The 23,143-nt window shown below is 45.0% G+C and overlaps 1 protein-coding gene across 6 annotated transcripts in view; it reads left to right on the top strand.

The window, feature by feature from the left end:
* Positions 1–23,143, top strand: part of ALG9 (ALG9 alpha-1,2-mannosyltransferase) — a 579,895-nt gene that overhangs the window by 301,587 nt on the left and 255,165 nt on the right. For 4 of the 6 annotated variants that reach the window (XM_063943251.1, XM_063943255.1, XM_063943253.1 and 1 more), the window contains exon 10: positions 2,898–3,055. In XM_063943251.1, the coding sequence (XP_063799321.1) occupies positions 2,898–3,055 (158 nt within the window). The remainder of the gene's footprint in view (positions 1–2,897; positions 3,056–23,143) is intronic. The other 2 variants (XM_063943252.1, XM_063943254.1) reach the window with 1 other exon arrangement.

The raw sequence follows: 23,143 nt of genomic DNA on the forward strand, positions 1-23,143 counted from the left end.
ATATCACTAGTACTGCAGCCGGACAGGTAGATAATATATTTATTAGGTAATGATGACTGATGACGGACCTGCTGGACACTGTCAGCTCAGCAGCACCGCAGACTGCTACAATAAGCTACTATACTCTATAGTAGTATGTACAAAGAAGAAAAAAAAAAAAAAAACCACGGGTAGGTGGTATACAATTATGGATGGACTGCCGAGTGCCGACACAGAGGTAGCTACAGCCGTGGACTAACGTACTGTGTCTGCTGCTAATATAGAGTCTAGACTGGATGATAAATTATTGATAATGAGATGAAATCAATATAATATCACTAGTACTGCAGCCGGACAGGTACTATATATATTTATTATGTAATGACTGATGACGGACCTGCTGGACACTGTCAGGTCAGCACAGCACCGCAGACTGCTACAGTAAGCTACTATAGTAGTATGTATAAAGAAGAATGAAAAAAAAAAAATACCACGGGTAGGTGGTATACAATATTATATATATATTGTCGGATGGTGCGGCACTCCAGTCAGAAAAATTACTCATGTAAGCAAAATAAATTGCAACGTTTCAATGCCTTTATTGCGGCATTTTCATCAGGCTTATAATGAAAATGCCGCAATAAAGGCATTGAAACGTTGCAATTTATTTTGCTTACATGAGTAATTTTTCTGACTGGAGTGCCGCACCATCCGACAATATTTATCACCATTCGTGAGGGCAACCAGCGCAGTTATGAAACAGCCACAAAGAGGAGTGCCGGTAATATGAATCTATATTATATATATATATATATATATATATATATATATATATTATATACAATTTTATATATATATATATATATATATATATATATATATATATATATATATTAAACTGGTGGTGACTTGCAACTAGTACTCCGAGGCCTAAGCAGACAATCACAAAATATATTATTATACTGGTGGTCAGTGTGGTCACAACAATGGCAGTGTGGCACTGACTCTGGCAGCAAAAGTGTGCCCTGTACGTTATATGTACTCCTGAGTCCTGCTCTCAGACTCTAACTGCTCCCCACTGTCAGTGTCTCCCCCACAAGTCAGATAATACACTTACAGTCACACTATCTAATCTATAAATATCACTTCAGCAAGTAGTATAGTAGTATACAGTAGTACTCCTCCTAATAATGCTCCCCGAAAATACTGTGTCTCTCTCTTCTCTAAACGGAGAGGACGCCAGCCACGTCCTCTCCCTATGACTCTCAATGCACGTGTGAAAATGGCGGCGACGCGCGGCTCCTTATATAGAATCCGAGTCTCGCGATAGAATCCGAGCCTCGCGAGAATCCGACAGCGTGATGATGACGTTCGGGCGCGCTCGGGTTAGCCGAGCAAGGCGGGAAGATCCGAGCCTGCTCGGACCCGTGTAAAAAACCTGAAGTTCGGGCGGGTTCGGATTCAGAGGAACCGAACCCGCTCATCTCTAGTTTACACACAGGTTGTGTTACATTTTCGGTCAGCATATTGCTGTATATCTTTCATGCCGTCAGCTGGTGTTCTTTTGAATGCCATATTCTGCTGCATGTTCGAGGTGTGAGCTGGTATGACACTCACCGTGTTTAAACAATAAATTCTTTCCTCGAAATGTCCGTCTCCCTGGGCACAGTTCTCTAACTGGAGTCTGGAGGAGGGGCATAGAGGGAGGAGCCAGTTCACACCCATTCAAAGTCTGATAGTGTGCCCATGTCTCCTGCGGATCCCTTCTATACCCCATGGTCCTTTTGGAGTACCCAGCATCCTCTACGGACTAAGAGAAAAGGATTTACTGGTAGGTATTAAAATCCTATTTTTACCTAATATACTGTTGAGATTAGTATTACTTTGAGCTGCCGTTATTACAGATGGGACATTTTTTGTATTTAAAGTGTTTATTATACAGTATTAGGTAAAATGTACCTAGAAATAAGTTTCTCTTCTGATGTGGAAATGGAAGGCACAAGATGTGTCATTAGGGTTTCTGCAAATATAAAGTAATTTTTCTTACAGTGGAGTTGGGTTTATAGGTTACAGTTGTGAATGGTAAGTTTGACCCTTTTGTGATTTGTTAGAGATGCAGAAATTGCAATCTAATCTTTCCAGACACTTAGGGAGGGGAATCAAATGATATGTTATTGTAACCATCGGGTGGATTGGTTCAGGTGGCCACCACTGCAATGGTGAGGTTTCCTGACCATGACGTGTTGTTATTTTATGTTGTAGCAATTTATTGTGTGGTAACAAAAGGCAGGCAGACTCATTTCATTGGGTGTCAGTCAGTCAATGGTCACATACTTGGCATGGCCTGTGAGAAAATGTTTTGATTGTAGTTGTGATTCATATGATGTGCTGCACTTGTATATCTGTGTGCGACTGAGTCTGTATATGGAGCACAACAGAACTTGACATGGAAAAATGCAGCGGGCACTGCATTGTAACACTTCGTATGCAGATTCAGAGACTTAGTCTCACACAAGTGTCATATATAAATTTATCCGCACAGTCTCCTGGGTCATCCTAGCCACACCGCATTGCGTCTTAGACCCTTTTTGGCTAGAATGAAGAAAAAAAAAAAACAAAGCCTGATGGGTAGCAGAGTCTCACGCGACATGGGTGCCAAGAGGAGCTGTTTGGCATGACTGCAGCAAAGCTGTATGAGGACACATCTGTGTGTATAGATATCTACCTATCATTTTATAGAATGTATTTAATAGAATCTAGCCAGAATGTGATTGGTTGCTTTGGGCAGCTTCCACATTTAACCATTTTTCCACCATTTAGTAGATTTGATACACCTCCCCAATAGTGAGTCCCTTTCTGTGAATGTTCCTTAAACCTACCAGAATTGAGTGACTAACATAATAATTTTATTGCTCCAGCAGCCCAGAACCTCGGACGACCATATTGGCTTACTTTGGCTCCCATGTATATCTGGATTCTGATTTTCTTCACACGGCCCCATAAGGAAGAAAGATTTCTCTTTCCAATCTACCCACTGATCTGTCTATCTGGGGCGGTGGCACTCTCTGCACTCCAGGTAATGCACTTGTATCTGTCAGTAGGTACTGATAGTTACATATACAAGATGACATGCTTCATTCTTTATCTACACTGTTTACTTTATGTGCTATATCAGTACTTTTTTATTTATTTAAAAACATTTGGTGAAATGATGATTACCACATTCATCAGATGTTTTTCGATTCAGTCCAGCTTTCTCTATAGCTGAGATGAGGAATACAAGACTATCTGTACATGCAGTGGTTGGGCAACGAGTTCAGAATTGCAGTCTGATGAGGTTCACTTCTTGCCATTTAGTAAATGTAAGGCTTAACCTCACCTCTTAAGGTAAACAAGTAGTCTGCCAAAATGCACAATCAATGTCATTTGTTATAAAGATAGCCTGTAAATGTCAAAGTCAAGGATTTTAAAGGAAGTGGATTTTGCTTGTGAGTTACCTGATTGCTCTTAGACCACGTAACGCAGTTAGTGCTTTGATTTATTACCTTGTTTCACCAAGTTCTGAGAATAGGTAAGAAGGGATGACGTTTGTTGAACTAATTTAGCATAAAGCCAGGAAAGCACTGAATGTACGTCTTTGTTTCTATAGTGGGTTCCATTTGTTTCCTGCTTTGTGTATTTGGACACCTAGTGGTAGTAATTCAGAAAAAAAATCCTTCTCTTCCTATTTATTTATTTATTTACTTGCAATGGGAACTAATATCTACTGAATCTTTGGTCATGTTATGAAATATATGCAAATGAACATGAATTATGTAAATGAACGTAGCACCTGAGGGATTAATGGGGGTAATTAGACCATCTCCGTAAATATTACAAATGTGTGTGCCAGCTCGGAATGGGACTCCATCATTTCCCATTTGACATGGCATTGAACTAATTTGTTGGATAGCATTGCAATATGAACGTTGTCCATACTGGATAATACCGTAGAGAAGGATGGATAATGGATTGTGTTGCGGCATTATGGATCTACTTTGTTGCAATCCGGTAATACAGGTTTTGGTTGAAGTTGGGGATAGCGACTGTTGGACAAAATAATACTGGTATGGAAGCAAATTTATTAAGATGAAATACACATATCCACAGTGTTTTTATTTGTAATCGTTCCCATAGGATATGAGCTAAGAAATCCATGTACTGTAGATACACATGCTCTAACTTCCAACTAGAGCCCGTCCTGTCACCTGTAATCTCTCTTGCCCTAGTGTTGTCTTTCCTTCATTATTCTATAGTTACTCTTATTATCGAAAAACTAATTCTGCCTCAAACTCCATTTCTATGTCACTCCAAGCTTCCTCACATAACCTATAGACAGGGCCAGTGCAAGGTCTCCGTGCACCCTAGGCAAAGTTTCAGCCTAGCGCCCCCTAACTTGCAATCCCCCGCCAACACCACCACTACCTACCGTAGGTGAGACGCAGGTGGCCACTAGGTGGGCTGGGGAGAATTGCATCATTATACATATACAGAGAAAAGGGACAGTACTCAAGGACTTTTCAAGTGATAAATTATATTGTAAATAAGTCACAAGATTTTGTGATTTTGTTCACAATTTACTTTCACTTTAAAAGTCCTTGAGTGCCATCTATTATTTATATAGTGTATAATACTGTATATGGGGTCTGGTGGGGATATTTAAATGGAGTTGGGTATGGGATGCTGCCGTTCAGAATACTGACAGTGGCATCCCGACCACCATAATACCAACATTTTGAATAAAATGAATTGAACTTACCCAACTCTAACCCACCTTGTCATACTAACATTCAGGATGCCAGATGTTGGGATTCCAGCGTTAGCATTCTGACATGTGTTGAGATTTTTGTGCCAGTATTATGAACGCCAACATCCCGTTAATTGTATGTGTATACATACATATATACACACAGACATACATATATTTGTATGCTCCTTATTGTGTTCCATTTGCCCATCTGTAAGATCATTACTAACCCGCCTACAGAGAAATCCTTCAGTTTTTTGCCAGATGAATTCAGTGGTGCCCTCCAGTGACCGGCGCCCCTAGGCAGCTGCCTAATGGTAGAGCCGGCCCTGCCTATAGAATCCTCTTCAGTCAGGCTTTCCTTTATTAGGTGCCTGTACTTAATAGTTCTACCAAACTAAATATATAATACTTCTACTAACATACTAATCTATTAACAAAACTGCATCAACTGCATTGCTTCATTTGTCTCAAATCATCGCCCAACTCTATTTCTCTGCACGAGATCTGTGCCTTCCATCTACACTTGCTGGCGTGTGTTATAGAACATCTACATTCAGTAGGTCTACAGTCAATTAGATCAGCCCCATATGGTTGAAAGGCAAAAGGTCAACACCGGAAAAGGTCAAAATGATCAACACACTTTTTTGGGGGGGGGAGGGGGGGGAGAGTTAGTGTGGATAGTGTTTTCATCTGGGACCATGATTTGTAGAAATACGTCCGCTCGCCACGCTCCAGGTACGGTGTCTCACTATTCTTTGCTCGCCACAAGGTTACTAAAGGTTATGATTTGTGACATGGATAGTCAAGGACGGAAATTCCAAAAACATGAACAAACCCAAAAGTCGTGTTGACCTTATGTATGTCGACCAACATCATGTCAGCCACATGAACCTGTTGACCTTTTGAACCTGTCTACCTTTAACAGCTATACTGTTTTGTATTTTTTACTGTGTATTTCAGTCACCTCATACCGCTTAAATCCTCTTTCTCATACGTCCTAGAGGATGCTGGGGTCACATTCAGAACCAGCATCCTCAACGGACTAAGAGAAAAGGATTTACCGGTAGGTATTAAAATCCTATTGTTTGTGCTCTGCATTTACTGTCACATAACACAGGGGGTTATTTGCAGGTATTGTGTTTGTCTGGCTATATTGTACTGTTACGCTCTAAGGCTACATTCCCTATAATGTCTGCCACACAGGGTGGGAAATCCGCGGACACTTCTGCATCCTGCAGTGCTGTCACCATGGATTTACCGGTGGGGGAAGTGTTAGCTGCTGGTTCAGGCGCTGGGTGCCATACATCTCCCAGTCCACCTGCGGCACCTGTGGCCAATCAGGACCCACCTTGGGCAGCGTTTTCAGGTATGCTTGCTATGCTTGTAACATGTCTTATGCCCCCTGTGGGACCTCCTGTGCCATTACAGCCACATATTGACCCTGTAGTTAATCTGCCCTGGGCGGACACACTGTCTACCCAGTTACAACAATTAAATCAATCTTTGGTTAGACAGAAGTCTACCCCATGCCCATCTGGGGCCAAGGGGTCATCTAAGCGGGCCATTTCTTTCTCGCAATCCACTAAAATTTCAGATAATCCTTCCGATGAGGATGGGAATATACTGATCCGTCAGACACTAATACAGTTGCTTCTGATGAGGAATCTACAACCCAGGTTGATGTTCCTGACCTAGTTGAGGCTATCAAGCTGATTCTCCGAATTGATGATGAGATCGAGCCTACTGCTACGTCTAAGAAACCTGATAAGTTCAAACGTCAGAAGGTTGCTAAAGTAGTTCTACTACATTCTAACCTTTAAATTGACATACGTCAGGAATCCTGGTTGTCTACAGGAAAGGAGTTTTCCCTGTCTAAAAAGGTGCTAGCTCGTTATCCTATCCCTGCGGAGTTGAGTAACAAGTGGGAAACTCCGCCACCGGTGGGCTCTCATGTCGCCCGTCTCTTGGTGTCATCTACTCTGCCTGTAACCACTGTCACCTCACTGAAGGAATCGACGGATAAGCATGTGGAGGGTTGTCTGAAGTCTATTTACTCTCTTACCGGTGCTGTACATAGACCCACTATGGCAGCCTCCTGGGCTGTGAAAGGAATTGCATCCTGGGTTCAGGCAATTGAGGGTGAGCTGCCTCAGGTTTTTTCTGACACTGCCAGACAATATCTATCTTATATTATCACAACCTCCCACTATATTCAGGAGGCGGCCTCTGATGCAGGCGTAATGGCGGCCAGAGCGTCTACTACGTCTATCCTGGCTCGCCGGATTCTGTGGTTGAGGTCCTGGAAGGTGGACCTGGACTCCAAAAAGACCTTGGAGGTGCTCCCTTTTAAGGGAGACATACTATTTGTGGAAGATTTGAACAAGATTGTAACTGACTTGGCGACTGCCAAGACTGCGTTTCTCCCAAGTACTAATCCTTCTGCTCGGAAGGCCAAGAGTACCACTTTTCATTCCTTTCGACCTCCAGGGAAAGCAAAAGGCCAGGCGTACCCGAGACAGGCTCGTGCTTCCAAAGCCACTATGCCCAAATCTAAACAATCTTGGGCCGCCCGTCAGCCTGCTTCTAAACAAGAGGCTGCTGCATGACGGGGCGCGGGGCGGGCCTCCCCCTGGGGGATCCCAGGGTGGCAGGCCGACTTCTGCAGTTCGCCCAGGCCTGGTTAAAGACCACTTTGGACGGCCTGGGTGCCCAAGTTTTCTCTCATGGGTATGCAGTTTCTTTCAAGAGACGTCTCCCTCGCCAGTTTTGCACTACGATTATCTCTTCGGATCCGTTAAAAGCGCATGCTCCACACTTGGTTGTTCAATCCCTCCTGGACACAGGAGTGGTAGTGCCGGTACCTCTGTCCCAGAGAGGCAGGGGATACTATTCGACCCTGTTTCTAGTTCCGAAGCCACATGGGTCCTTCCGTCCTATACTCAACCTCAAATCATTGAACAAATTTGTGAGAGTCTCCAAATTCCGTATGGAAACTCTGCGCTCTATTGCGCTGGCCATGGAGCCCAAAGACTATTATGGTATCCCTGGACATACAGGATGCTTACCTGCACATACCTATTGCCATGTCGCATCAGCATTATCTGCGGTTTGCTATTGGCAATCTACATTATCAATTCCAGGCCTTGCCTTTTGGATTGACCACAGCGCCTCGAATCTTCACCAAGGTCATGGCCGTAATGATGGCCCTTCCCCGCCGTCCAGTAATCAGGATCCTGCAATATCTGTCTGTCTTGCTGATCCTGGCGAACTCCCAAGAGGTTCTCCTCAGTCATCTGTAACTGACGGTCCAATTCCTACAAGCCCACGGGTGGCTTATCAACTGGAAAAAGTCCTCGCTGGTCCCTGCTCGGAGCATGGTGCTCCTGGGGGCACTGCTGGACACACACAACCGATTTGTTTTTGTCTCCAGAGAAGGTCCTGAAACTTCAGGACAGGATCAGATGCTTCCTCTCTTGCTCCAGCAAGTACTAGGCCTTACGGTGTCGGCTTTCGACATGGTAGAGTGCGCTCAAATTCATTCCCGCCCTCTGTATAGGTTAATCCTTTCCAAGTGGCACGGCCTTCCTCATCGGATGAGGTCTCAAATGATATAATTGAGTCTGGAGGTTCGTTTGTCACTAAGCTGGTGGCTACAGGACCAACAGTTGAGCAGGGGTCGTCCCTTCTGGATTTCCAACTGGTCCTCCTAACGACGGATGCCAGTCTGCGGGGTTGGGGCGCAGTGTTGGAGCAACACTCTCTCCAGGGTCGGTGTACCAGGGAGGAATCTCTGCTCCCGAAAAACATTCTGGAATTGCAGGCAGTGTTTAATGTGTTGACACTGGCCCTGCCTCTAATACAGAACAGGCCTGTTCAAGTACAATCAGACAACGCCACCACGGTGGCGTACTTAAATCATCAAGGCGGCACTTGAAGCCGCATGTTAATTCTGCAAGTATTAAAAATCCTTCATTGGGCGGAAAGCCATCTGCCACCAATATCGGCAGTGTTCATTCCCGGAGTCCTCAACTGGGAAGCGGACTTCCTCAGTCGTCAGGACATTCACGCCGGAGAGTGGAGTCTTCATCCGGAGGTCTTTCAACTCCTAGTGGACAAGTGGGGTCTACCAGATGTAGACCTGATTGCATCTCGACACAATCACAAGGTTCCGGTCTTCGGATCAAGGACAAGGGATCCGCAAGCAGCGTTCGTGGACGCACTGGCAATTCCATGGAACTTTTCGGCTGCCATACGTGTTCCCTCCAGTGACACTACTGCCCAGGGTGCTGCGGAAGTTCAAGCAGGAAAGAGGAATACTACTTCTAGTCGCTCCAGCGTGGCCCAGACAGCATTGGTTCTCAGACCTACAGGGTCCCTCGATAGAGCGTCCTCTTCTACTTCTTCAATGCCCAGACCTCCTCGTTCAGGGCCCTTGTGTCTATCTGGACTTGCGAGACTGGCTTTGACGGCGTGGCTCTTGAAGCTTCAGTCCTGAAGGCCACGGAATTCTCTGAGGCGGTTGTTCAAACTATGTTGAAAGCCCGCAAACCAGCTTCTGCACGGATTTATTATAGGGTCTGGAATTTTACTTCACCTGGTGTGCTGGTAAGAATTATGGTGCATATACTTTCAAAACTTCCAGACTTTTGGTTTTTCTCCAACAAGGCCTGGACTTAGGCCTTCATCTGGCCTCCCTCAAGGTTCATATTTCTGCCTTGTCGGTGTGGTTTCAGAGGATAATTGTTTCTCTTCCTGACTTTCAAACTTTCAGGGTGTTTTACGGATTCAGCCTCCCTATGTCCTTCCTGTGGCTCCATGGGATCGGTCTGTTTTTTTGAATGCCCTAGAAGAGTCTCCATTTGAACCTCTTGAGTCTGTGGACCTTAAATGCCTTATGCTTAAGGTTGTTTTTCTGTTGGCTATTGCCTCTGATAGGATGGTGTCGGACTTAGGCGCTTTGTCCTATCGTCCACCCTTTCCGATTTTGTCACCATGACCACGCAGTTCTTCGAACTCGCCCCGGTTATCTCCCTAAGGTGGTGTCATCTTTCCATCTTAACCAAGAGATTGTGGTTCCGGCCTTTATCTCTTCTCGTTTGTCCTACAAAGAGCTGTCTTTGGATGTGGTACGGGCTCTCCGTATTTATGTGGAAAGGACGGCCTCTATCAGAAGGTCAGATACCCTTTTTGTACTTTTTGGTGTTTACAAACGTGGTTAGCCTGCGAATAAGCAAACCTTGGCCAGATGGATTAGAATGGTGATTGCACAAGCCTATGTGCAGGCTGGACTCCCTGCTTCTGCTGCTATCAAAGCCCATTCTACTCGGTCTGTTGGACCTTCTTGGGCGGCCAGCCGATGCGCGTCCGCTGAACAATTGTTCAAGGCGACTACAGACATGGTCCTCAGTGAACACATTCTTTAGGTTCTATGCCTTTGATACTTCTGCTTCCCAGGGTGCTTCCTTTTGACGCCGGGTTCTTGTGCCCGCTACAGTGCGTCCCCTCCCATGAGGAACTGCTTTAGGACATCCCCGGTGTATTTCCTGTGGAATGCCAGTGTACCCCGCTGCAGAAAAGGAGATTTATTGTAGACTTAATATAATTAAATCTCTTTCTGCGAGGTACACTGGATTCCACAAGACACCCACCCTGACGCACTTAGTTTCTTTTGGTTTGTATGGCATTAGCCGCTAGTTCCTTCTCCTGTCATGAGTACGTGGTTCTATGTGATTAACATCTACCTTCTCTTTTACCTGCTAGTGCATTGGACTGGTTAACGAAACTCAGCTCACAGTGCCTGGAGGCGGGGTTATAGAGGAGGCCCCAATGCATCCTGGGACAGTCTAAAGCTTTAGCCTGTTGGTGCCTGGATCAAGATCCATCTCTACACCCCGATGTTTCCCTGTGGATCCAATGTACCTCGTAGAAAGAGGTCTAACAATGGTAAGTCTACCATAAATCTCCTTATTCCTGCTTGCCAGTAAAGCAATATATAACATCCTGGCATGTACTGCTGTATAAACGTTTGACAGGGCAGTGATATGCGCAATATCAGGGATTTTGTTTCACTGCCCAGAGGGTGGAGAAACAAAATTAGTGAAAAATTAAATTCTTCTGCGGCCACAATTGCGAAAACACATGGATCCGTGAATTTATTCCGGATCCATGTGTTCTTGCACGAAAACGGGTACATTTTCAGCCCAAGAAAAAAAAAGACTTGAATTGAATTGCCCAACAACACAATTGGGCAAAAAATTGTGATAACAGCCCCAAAGTGTTTATGTAATGTTAGAAAAGCTTTCAGGATTTGTAATCGCTGGAAGAAGGAGGGGGGGGGGGGGGGGGGGGGGGCATTGTGTTTTCTATCAGTGATGTTCAAAATGTTTTTTGAAACAGAACAAAAAATAATGTGTAAATGACTGAATTAGCCCACTGGAGAGCTCACTGTAGCAAATGTTATAATTGTCTCTATAATACTCATGGCCTGATGAAGAAGTGGGGGTTATTATACATTTGGGAGTAATTTCATTTGAATTGGAAGATCAAAGGTATGGGAGTTCAAATCACATTAATAGGTCAAGAAAGCGGTCAACACAAAATCCGTGTCCTGTCTGCTTTCAGAGATATCGTATAGGTTATTTTGTTAGGGTTTTTCTCTGGTGTCTTGTAAACAGCATCTGAGTCACTTAACAAAAAATAAAAAATCTTTTAAATAGTGAGTCTGTGACATGTACGCCATGAATACACATCTTCCTTCTCTTACTGAGGGCAGAATCCCAGTCATACTCCCCAACCTTTTCTTGTAATCTTTCCGAAACAAGAGAAAGACATTACCTTAAGATCCTGTTTGATTGTATGTGTTGATTTTCAACTGAATTAAATCTAACGCTGGGTATACACCTTATGACAGCTATGAGATATAACCATCCATTGCACCCTCTGTACAAACTGCCTTTACAATGGTGCAGTGTATTGTTACATGCTGCAGGTAACAATACCACGTTGACCGTGGAATAGACTCATTGGACATGCAGAACATCAAATGGTATGGTTCACTATACGATGGTTGTGTAGATTGGTTAAAAGTATCAATATCACACGATATATGTTATAGTGCATACCCAGCTAGCTTAAAAGATTCTCCCTCACCAATTTGAAAAGCTATAGAAAAGCACTTGTGGCAGGAATCCATGAAATGTCAATTGCAGCGTGGATTCATAATTTACAGATCATTTTTTTTTTTTTTTTGTGGCAGGAAGCGCTTGTAGATATGTCCTATGAGGTACTGTAGGCCCATAATTATAATTATGGGCCTACCTGCCTGGCATGAGTGAGTCCCGTGCGACTCTGCTGAAGTGGGCGTCGTTTTTTGCCGGAATTGCGTCTTAGTCACAACGCAATTAATTTGATATATGTGTGTGACTGAGTCTGTATACAGAGCAGAATAGAACTTGTATTGGAAAAAATATGTGGCTGCACTTTGTGTACAGATTCGGAGACTCAGATATACAGGTGTCATGTATCAAATTAATCAGCAGTCTTCTTGTGCGTCCTAATCACATTGCATTGTGACTGAGACACATTTAGACAAAAAAGAAGCCTGGTGCTAGAAGATTGTCACGTGTCCTGGCGTGCCAAGAGGGGCTGTTTGGTGTGACTGCAGCAAAGTTGTATAAGGACATATCTGTATGTAAAAGTGACAAATTGTGGTTGCTTCTTATCTTTCCATGAAAACATGTATCTAGTTGTCAATAATCTCTCCACATACCAGTGTTTTGCCATGGGCACTTTGCTATGAGTCAAAGAGGGGAAGGGAAGGGGGGTGGGGTTGAAAGAAGCAGCAATGTACCATACAGTATATTGCGGATATGTGCATAGCCTACGTTGTGTCAAACATTGCCTCTTTAATTATGCACCAGGGATGATTTCATATGGAGTATTACGTATTATGTATTTATTTATTTGTTTATTTATTTGTTTATTAACAGTTTCTTATATAGTGCAGCAAATTTCGTTGCGATTTAGAATTCGAAGGAACAGTGATAAAACAAAACTGGGTCGTAACAGACAGTCATAAAGGTAGGAACGCCATGCTCGTAAGCTTACAATCTAGTGTTCACTCTAGGATTTTTTTAGGGCAGGGTGCTGATCACGGGGAGGGCACATTTTTCATTTGGGAGGGCACATTTTTCAGTTAGAAGGGCAAAATTAGGTACATACTAAAATGCTTGGTCCTCCCATTCCCACATGCTAAAGAATGGACAGTGCAAAAATTTAGGGGCGTTGTTTTTCGTGGGGAAGGGGCATGGCCACATAATAGTGGCACTTCCCATTACACCACACAGTAGTGCAGCTAATACACACTGCACCGGGTAGAACCTCCTATACACACTGCGACAGGTAGAGCACGTTATACATATTGCGCCAGGTACAGCACGTTATACACATTGCACCAGGTACAGCACGTTATACACATTGCACCAGGTACAGCACGTTATACACTTTGCACCAGGTACAGCACGTTATACACATTGCACCAGGTAGAGCACGTTATACACATTGCGCCAGGTACAGAACGTTATACACATTGCACCAGGTAGAGCACGTTATACACATTGCGTCACGTAGAGCACGTTATACACATTGTGCCAGGCAGAGCATGTTATACACATTGCGCCAGGCAGAGCACGTTATACACATTGCGCCAGGCAGAGCACGTTATACACATTGCGCCAGGCAGAGCGCGTTATACACATTGCGCCAGCTGAGCGCGTTATACACATTGCGCCAGGCAGAGCGCGTTATACACATTGCGCCAGGCAGATCGCGTTATACATATTGCGCCAGTTAGAACGCGTTATACACACTGCGCCCGGTAGAGCGCGTTATACACAATGCACCCGGTAGAGCACACTGCACCAGGTAAGAGCACTGAAGCACACTGCACCAGGTAAGAGCACTGAGGCACACTGCACCAGGTAAGAGCACTGAGGCACACTGCACCAGGTAAGAGCACTGAGGCACACTGCACCAGGTAAGAGCACTGAGGCACACTGCACCAGGTAAGAGCACTGAGGCACACTGCACCAGGTAAGAGCACTGAGGCACACTGCACCAGGTAAGAGCACTGAGGCACACTGCACCAGGTAAGAGCACTGAGGCACATTGCAGTAACCACCTTGTCCCCCCCCCCAGGGCCGTAGCGGACACCTCAAAGCAAGAGCGACAGCGCGGCCACCGCCTCAGACGGCACCGCGGGAAGCCCCAGTCACAAAGCCCAGCTTTACCTACAAGATCATGGAGGACACCGATCCCTGCAAATCGCCAGCACCCCCCAGAAACGCTGTGGCAACCCATCCATCACCCGCACTCGGCACTAGCCTTCACTCACCTGCCGCAAGCAGCCAGGCGCCAAAGAGGAAGGGAAATTGTCTCCACCTCCTCTTTACATCATTCAGCCCGGGACCAGCATCAGGCAAACATACAAAAATCCCCCTTAGGGATTGGCCTAATGAGGAGCGCGTCACCGGGTCTTTGCAATCACTGGGGACAGTGTGCTTAATGTGTCCAGCGGCGTGGTGGGGTCCGGCGGGCAGCAAAGTGCGGGGCGGGAGGGCGCACGCAAACGGGCAGGGCGGCATTTAGGTGTCTAAAAAAGGGGCAGGGCGCAGCGCCCTGTGAAAGACACCTAGAGTGAACACTATACAATCTATAAGGAAGTAGGTATTGATACACAAAGGGTAGTTGTTATTGATTGCATAATGGTCCACAAGGTTGAAAAGGTTCTTGGTGGGATGTCTGATATGGTCACACAGCAACATTGGCCTGGGGTCAGAAGGATGGAAAAGTGAAGAAAGAAAAAAAATTGGAGTTGTGTGGACGGGATACGTTTAGGCACAACAGGACAATTCCCACTTGTGGGTGTCCACGGCACCAATAGAGTGGGAATAGATCGTGTGGCGAGCGCAGGGAGCCTCCAAGCCCACAGCGTGGCGAGCACGCAAGTGTTCTCTATGCGCTGGCCCCGCTGCTGGCATTCCGGCGGGCGAGCTGCCGCTGTCGGGATATTGACAGCTGGCATCTCGTCCGCCGGTAAATCATACTGAATCTGTGTGGACTGTACAGGGAAGATGTAATTGGATAGGAAAGTTTATAAAGGTTATGTGGGCGGTTCTTAATTCTGATAAACTGGCCTGAAGAGGGGAGTTTTCAGAGTAGGTTTGGAGACTAGAGGAGAGTCTCATTGTGTGTGGAGGACATTCCACACAGTGGGTGCAGCCCGAAGAAAGTCCCGCAGTCGTGAATGGGAGCAAATAATGAGTGTGGATGAAGACCGAAGAGGTCAGGTTGGGAGATATTTTGAGATAAGGGAAGAGATATACATTGGTATAGTTTGGTTAATGGCCTTGTGTGTGAGTAAAATATTTATATTGAATGCAGTATGTCACGGATGTGTTTGTTTGTGAATTCTGACTATTTTGTGTTAATGGATTGGGGACTGAAGTACCTGGGCAGAAAATGGGAGATCTAATCTGGTTCTTTCTCATGCTGTAACATAACTAGACTGTAATGCAGACGGGACAGTACTGTATCTAGTACTAGGAGAGAGAGCTGGAATGCAAGGTAAAACCAGCTACACAGGCTTGTATGGTGGGATGCGGTCTCTGAGCCGTTGCCTACACATTAGCTGTTCCTCTGGGCTGACTAGTTACCCGATCCTGTAAGTCAGGTGACATAGTGCATGGCTGGGGAGTCCACGACGGTTCCATTTTGTGACACGATAGAATACCATTAACCAATAGATGGACTGAGAGTGGATCCGCAGACGATGAACGTCTAGCGAGACAGATTAGCCTTCCAGCTGCATTCAGAATGGATAGTAATGGTGAGAGTCTCTTATTGGTAAGGCCTGTAAGAAGACGATCAATAATCAATGCAGGAGATGATGAGAGCATGGAATAGAGTTTTTGCAGGCTTTTTGTCTTATGTAAGGTATGGTCATATTTTTTATATTTTTAGATGCATGTAGCAAGACTTGTACTGCTTTTATACCTAAATGTCGGTTCACACCCTGGAGCCATACATGGGTGCTTCCCGGGTGCAACCTGGTTGAGACCCCTTTCAGACTGTGGCACCAACCTGGAACATTGCCGGGTTGGTGACGTCAGCGGCGACATGTTCCAGAGGCGGCGCATGGAGATCAGATGATCTTTAAGCACCACCTCTTCCTATTGTGTGAACGGGTGCCGGGTTACATCGACCCGGTTTACCCTGTTTACACTGCACCGCGACCTGGGTCCTTCCCAGAACCAGCCCTGTAAGCTAGCCGGTTTGGATTCTCAGGTAACTGGACCCAGGAAAACCCTTTTACAGTGAGCCACTCCCAGGCTATCACAGCAATAACCCGGGTTTTTAGCGGCGGTGTAAAAGGGGTATAAGAGACTGATTGAAAGTAGGGAACAAAGGACAGTTCAGAGTCAAGGATGACACCTAGTCAGCGAGCTTGTGGGGTAGGATTGATCATCGAGTTCTCAACAGTGATAGAGATATCAGGTTGGTAACTACTATTGGTTGGTCGAAGTATAATTAACCACTTAACTGACGATTTTTCCCTTCAAATGCGTTAACAACATTGTTTTTTAAAATTTATTTTATTTAATAAAGTTGAAAAAGTATTTTTTAAAATATTTAAACATTATATTATGCACATCTGCAGAACGGATCTCCTCGTCAAAAACGTGGGGACAGGGTGGGACGGCGCAGTTGCATGAAATCTGACCATGCCAGTTAAGTGGTTTTAATTCTGTTTTGGAAATATTAAGTTTGAAGTGGCGAGATGACATCCAAGATGGAACAACAGAAAGGCATTCAGTGACACAGACCAATACAGATGGTGACAAATCTGGGAAGGATAGGTAGATTTGAGTATCATCCTGTACAGATGATACTGAAATCTAAAAGAGCTGATTAGTTTGCCAAGAGTTGTGGTATAGATTGAGAAAAGCATCTATGACTGAGCTTTGCGGTACTCCAACTGATAGAGATAGTGAAGAGGAGGTAGAATCAGAGAAGTGAACACTGCAGGAGCAATTAGATAGGTAGGATGAGAACCAAGAAAAGGCTGTGTCCTTAAGACCTAGGGATTGTGGTGTTTGTATGAGAAGAGAGTGGTCAACAATGTCAAAAGCAGTGGAAATATCTAGAAGAATAAGAAGTGAGTAATGGCCTTTGAACTTAGTAGTGACCAGATCGTTCACTTCTTTAGTCAGTGCTGTCTCTGTGGAGTGTTGAGGATGAAAGCCTGACTGAATTGGGTACAATAAGTTGTGTGAGGCGAGTTTAGGCAAGTCACTCATGGAGTTAAAAATGTTACAGACAAGAATACATGCAATTTATAGACGCACTGGGTTGAAAATGTTTCCTAACTTTTTTTTTCAGAGTGACACATGAGACAATGTTTTAGCCCTGATTGGTAGTGTAGGTTTTTATATTCTATCCACACAATGAAATTGCTGTACATTTGCTGAACGGAAGATGCATTGAAAGGAACAATAAGATGTTTCCAGTTTACAATGGAAAATGTCTCACAATAACACACCATTTCAGTTGCTCAGTCATTTGTTACGTTGTGAGGCTTTTCAGAATCGTAAAGAGCTTTCTGACAGCGATCACTTATAATCTAACCCGTTCCCTGCTAGGAAATAAACACTTTGCTCCTTAGGCATTAATTGTTCTTTGAACTCTAAATTTCAGGTGGATAGACTTATTTAGGAATTAAATTGTCCCTTTTAAAATCTGAAGAGTTGCTCTCCCACCATGCAGGGCCTCCGTCCAGATTGCCGCTAGAAGTGGCCACTTGATGGGTTTGGGGTACGCTGAAGCATTTAGAGACAAATATAAGTTACCAGCAGGGATGCAATTAGAAATAAAAGCAGGATTAGAAAGAGGGAGCAGGGAAGTGAATAGACATGAAGTAGAGAGAGAGAGAACGTTCCGTTAAACATTGCCATCATCATAGGGGAGCCAAGTAAGACGAACTGTTTGAAGAAGAATAAATGTTGCTCCTGCTCCTAGAGTAGGGACAAAGGAATAGAAGAGATTTAATATGTTGACAATAAATGAAATCTGTTGCTACAGATTTAGTTGTAGCTGGAAAGACGTCTCATTGTTTATTTTAGCCTGATTTAGATATGAAAAAGGATAAAAGGGTTCCCCTATAAAAATTTTTTTTATGTGTATATGATGATAAAGTTATTTTGTGCCAGGAATATGTTAACCTACCAAATACACAGTAAAAATGTACATAATAACTTATCAACCACAGTCTTGCTGGCAAAGAAAAATCTATGTACATGTATATTGCAGGCAAAGCATAGAACCCAGTCGTTCTGCTTAATGTCTGGGCTGAGTAAAGTATGAAAAAGATAATTTATGAAAAAAGGGTGTTGCACCATCTTGGTGTATACTATGTCTATCTTGTTTTACAGAATTAGTGTCCATGAATCAGGCAATTTGTAACATACAGTAGGGGAGAATTCAATTAGGTGCAAAATAATAACACTTTTCTGATCTTGCTCCCGATACATGTGGTGTACAATTTAAAATACTGGGTGCATGAAAAAAAAAGACACTTACTGCTCTGGTGGTCTCCCCTCCATTTTCCCACTGGCTCAAAGGCAGCTAGGTAGCATAGTAACATAGTTAATGAGGTTGAAAAGAGGTAAAATGCCCATCGGATTCAACCTGTATTCTGTATTAAGCTGAGCTCACTATCATGTACCTGCTGAAGTAAAGTTTTTAGGTTTAATTAACAACTATAATTCATGTACCTCCCAGTTTATCAATGTAAAAAATTTTTTTTTTTTTAAATGCTATAACCTTGGATATCTTTTTTAGTTAGAAATGTATCTAATCTGCTTTTGAATGTGTTTACCGAGTCCACCATTACCACCTTCTCTGGCAGGGAGTTCCCAATCTTTATTGCCCTAACTGTGAAGAACCCTTTCCTATGTTGTGTGTGGAATTTTTTCTCCTCTAGCCTCAGCGAGTGCCCACGTGTCCTATACAGAGTTTTTTTTTAGTGAACAATAACCCTTTATAACTCCTTGTATTGTCCCTTTACATATTTGAAGATACTAATAATGTCTCCTCTTAGACGCCTCTTTTCTAGGGTATACATATTCAACCTATTAAGTCTTTCTTCGTAACCCAGTGCCTCTATCACTTTAATCAATTTAGTAGCTCGCCTTTGAACTCTTTCAATTTCCCAGATATCTTTTTTATAATGCGGTTACCAAAACTGAACACAATATTTCATGTGCGGACGTACCAATGATTTGTACAGTGGCAGGATTACACTCTCGTCTCTTGCCTCAATTCCTCGTTTTATGCACGCTAGCACCTTGCTTGCCTTCTTTGTTGCACTTTGACATTGTGTACTGTTATTAAGCTTATTATCTATGAGTACCCCCAAATCTTTTTCCACTAATGTACGGACCCTTGTGGTATTCCGCTGACAACTGTTGCTCAGGTGGAGAACATCCCATTGACCACTACTTGCTGTTCCCTGTTATCCAGCCAATTGCTTATCCATGTACAAATAGTTTTCTCTATCGTCCTAGTGGATGCTGGGGTTCCTGAAAGGACCATGGGGAATAGCGGCTCCGCAGGAGACAGGGCACAAAAAGTAAAGCTTTTTCCGATCAGGTGGTGTGCACTGGCTCCTCCCCCTATGACCCTCCTCCAGACTCCAGTTAGATTTTTGTGCCCGGCCGAGAAGGGTGCAATCTAGGTGGCTCTCCTAAAGAGCTGCTTAGAAAAAGTTTAGCTAGGTTTTTTATTTTACAGTGATTCCTGCTGGCAACAGGATCACTGCAGCGAGGGACTGAGGGGAGAAGGAGTCAACTCACCTGCGTGCAGGATGGATTGGCTTCTTGGCTACTGGACATCAAGCTCCAGAGGGACGATCACAGGTACAGACTGGATGGTCACCGGAGCCACGCCGCCGGCCCCCTTGCAGATGCTGAAGTCAGAAGAGGTCCAGAATCGGCGGCTGAAGACTCCTGCAGTCTTCAAAAGGTAGCGCACAGCACTGCAGCTGTGCGCCATTTTCCTCTCAGCACACTTCACACGGCAGTCACTGAGAGTGCAGGGCGCTGGGAGGGGGGCGCCCTGGGAGGCAAATGATTACCTATAAAGGCTAAAAATACCTCACATATAGCCCTAGAGGCTATATGGAGATATTTAACCCCTGCCTAATTTTTCTAAATAGCGGGAGACGAGCCCGCCAGAAAAGGGGCGGGGCCTATCTCCTCAGCACACGGCGCCATTTCCTCTCACAGCTCCGCTGGTCAGGACGGCTCCCAAGTCTCTCCCCTGCACTGCACTACAGAAACAGGGTAAAACAGAGAGGGGGGGGCACATTTATGGCGATATTTTTATATAACAAAGCAGCTATAAGGGAGCACTTATTATAAGGCTATCCCTGATATATATATAGCGCTTTTGGTGTGTGCTGGCAAACTCTCCCTCTGTCTCCCCAAAGGGCTAGTGGGTCCTGTCTTCGTTAGGAGCATTCCCTGTGTGTCTGCTGTGTGTCGGTACGTGTGTGTCGACATGTATGAGGACGATATTGGTGTGGAGGCGGAGCAATTGCCAAATATGAGGATGTCACCCCCTAGGGAGTCGACACCAGAATGGATGCCTTTATTTATGGAACTACGGGATAGTGTCAACACGCTAAAGCAGTCGTTTGACGACATGAGGCGGCCGGACAATCAATTAGTGCCTGTCCAGGCGACTCAAACACCGTCAGGGGCTGTGAAACGCCCTTTGCCTCAGTCGGTCGACACAGACCCAGACACAGGCGATGACTCCAGTGGTGACGGTGACGAATCAACCGTATTTTCCAGTAGGGCCACACGTTATATGATTTTGGCAATGAAGGAGGCGTTACATTTAGCTGATACTACAGGTACCACTAAACAGGGTATTATGTGGGGTATGAAAAAACTACCTATAGTTTTTCCTGAATCAGAAGAATTAAATGACGTGTGTAATGAAGCGTGGGTTGCCCCTGATAAAAAGCTGATAATTTCAAAGAAATTATTGGCATTATACCCTTTCCCGCCAGAGGTTAGGGAGCGCTGGGAAACACCTCCTAGGGTGGACAAGGCGCTAACACGCTTATCTAAACAAGTGGCGTTACCCTCTCCTGAGACGGCCGCACTTAAAGATCCATCAGATAGGAGGATGGAAAATATCCAAAAAAGTATATACACACATGCAGGTGTTATACTACGACCAGCTGTAGCGACTGCCTGGATGGGCAGTGCTGGGGTAGTTTGGTCAGAGTCCCTGATTGAAAATATTGATACCCTGGACAGGGACAATATTTTACTGTCGTTAGAACAAATAAAGGATGCATTTCTTTATATGCGTGATGCACAGAGGGATATCTGCACACTGGCATCACGGGTAAGTGCTATGTCCATTTCGGCCAGAAGAGCTTTATGGACGCGACAGTGGACAGGCGATGCGGATTCAAAACGGCATATGGAAGTTTTGCCGTATAAAGGGGAGGAGTTATTTGGAGTCGGTCTATCAGATTTGGTGGCCACGGCTACAGCCGGGAAATCCACCTTTCTACCTCAAGTCACTCCCCAACAGAAAAAGGCACCGACTTTTCAACCGCAGCCCTTTCGTTCCTTTAAAAATAAGAGAGCAAAGGGCTATTCATATCTGCCACGAGGCAAAGGTCGAGGGAAGAGACAGCAACACGCAGCTCCTTCCCAGGAACAGAAGCCCTCCCCGGCTTCTACAAAAGCCTCAGCATGACGCTGGGGCTTCTCAAGCGGACTCGGGGACGGTGGGCGGTCGTCTCAAAAATTACAGCGCGCAGTGGGCTCACTCGCAGGTAGATCCCTGGATCCTGCAGATAATATCTCAAGGGTACAGGTTGGAATTAGAGACAGATCCACCTCGCCGTTTCCTGAAGTCTGCTTTACCAACGTCCCCCTCCGAAAGGGAGACGGTTTTGGAAGCCATTCACAAGCTGTACTCTCAGCAGGTGATAGTCAAGGTACCTCTTCTACAACAAGGGAAGGGGTATTATTCCACTCTTTTTGTGGTACCGAAGCCGGATGGCTCGGTAAGGCCTATTCTAAATCTGAAGTCCTTGAACCTGTACATAAAGAAGTTCAAGTTCAAAATGGAGTCACTCAGAGCAGTGATAGCGAACCTGGAAGAGGGGGACTTTATGGTATCCTTGGACATCAAGGATGCGTATCTCCACGTTCCAATTTACCCCTCACACCAGGGGTACCTCAGGTTCGTTGTACAAAACTGTCACTATCAGTTTCAGACGCTGCCGTTCGGATTGTCCACGGCACCTCGGATCTTTACAAAGGTAATGGCCGAGATGATGATTCTTCTTCGAAGAAAAGGCGTATTAATTATCCCATACTTGGACGATCTCCTAATAAGGGCGAGGTCCAGAGAACAGCTAGAGATGGGATTAGCACTGTCTCAAGAAGTGCTAAAACAGCACGGGTGGATTCTGAATATTCCAAAATCCCAGTTAATGCCGACAACTCGTCTGCTGTTCCTAGGGATGATTCTGGACACGGTTCAGAAAAAGGTTTTTCTCCCGGAGGAAAAAGCCAAGGAGTTATCCGAGCTTGTCAGGAACCTCCTAAAACCAGGAAAGGTGTCTGTACATCAATGCACAAGAGTCCTGGGAAAAATGGTGGCTTCTTACGAAGCAATTCCATTCGGCAGATTCCACGCAAGAATTTTCCAAAGGGATCTGTTGGACAAATGGTCAGGGTCGCATCTTCAGATGCACCTACGGATAACCCTGTCTCCAAGGACAAGGGTGTCTCTTCTGTGGTGGTTGCAGAGTCCTCATCTATTGGAGGGCCGCAGATTCGGCATACAGGATTGGATCCTGGTGACCACGGACGCCAGCCTGAGAGGCTGGGGAGCAGTCACACAAGGAAGAAACTTCCAGGGAGTATGGACAAGCCTGGAAACGTCTCTTCACATAAACATTCTGGAACTAAGAGCAATATACAATGCTCTAAGCCAGGCAGAACCTCTGCTTCAGGGAAAACCGGTGTTGATCCAGTCGGACAACATCACGGCAGTCGCCCATGTGAACAGACAGGGCGGCACAAGAAGCAGGAGTGCAATGGCAGAAGCTGCAAGGATTCTTCGCTGGGCAGAGAATCATGTGATAGCACTGTCAGCAATGTTCATCCCGGGAGTGGACAACTGGGAAGCAGACTTCCTCAGCAGACACGATCTTCACCCGGGAGAGTGGGGACTTCATCCAGAAGTCTTCCACATGCTGGTAACCCGTTGGGAAAGACCAAT

Source organism: Pseudophryne corroboree, chromosome 10, assembly GCF_028390025.1.
Source record: "Pseudophryne corroboree isolate aPseCor3 chromosome 10, aPseCor3.hap2, whole genome shotgun sequence".
NCBI lineage: Eukaryota > Metazoa > Chordata > Amphibia > Anura > Myobatrachidae > Pseudophryne > Pseudophryne corroboree.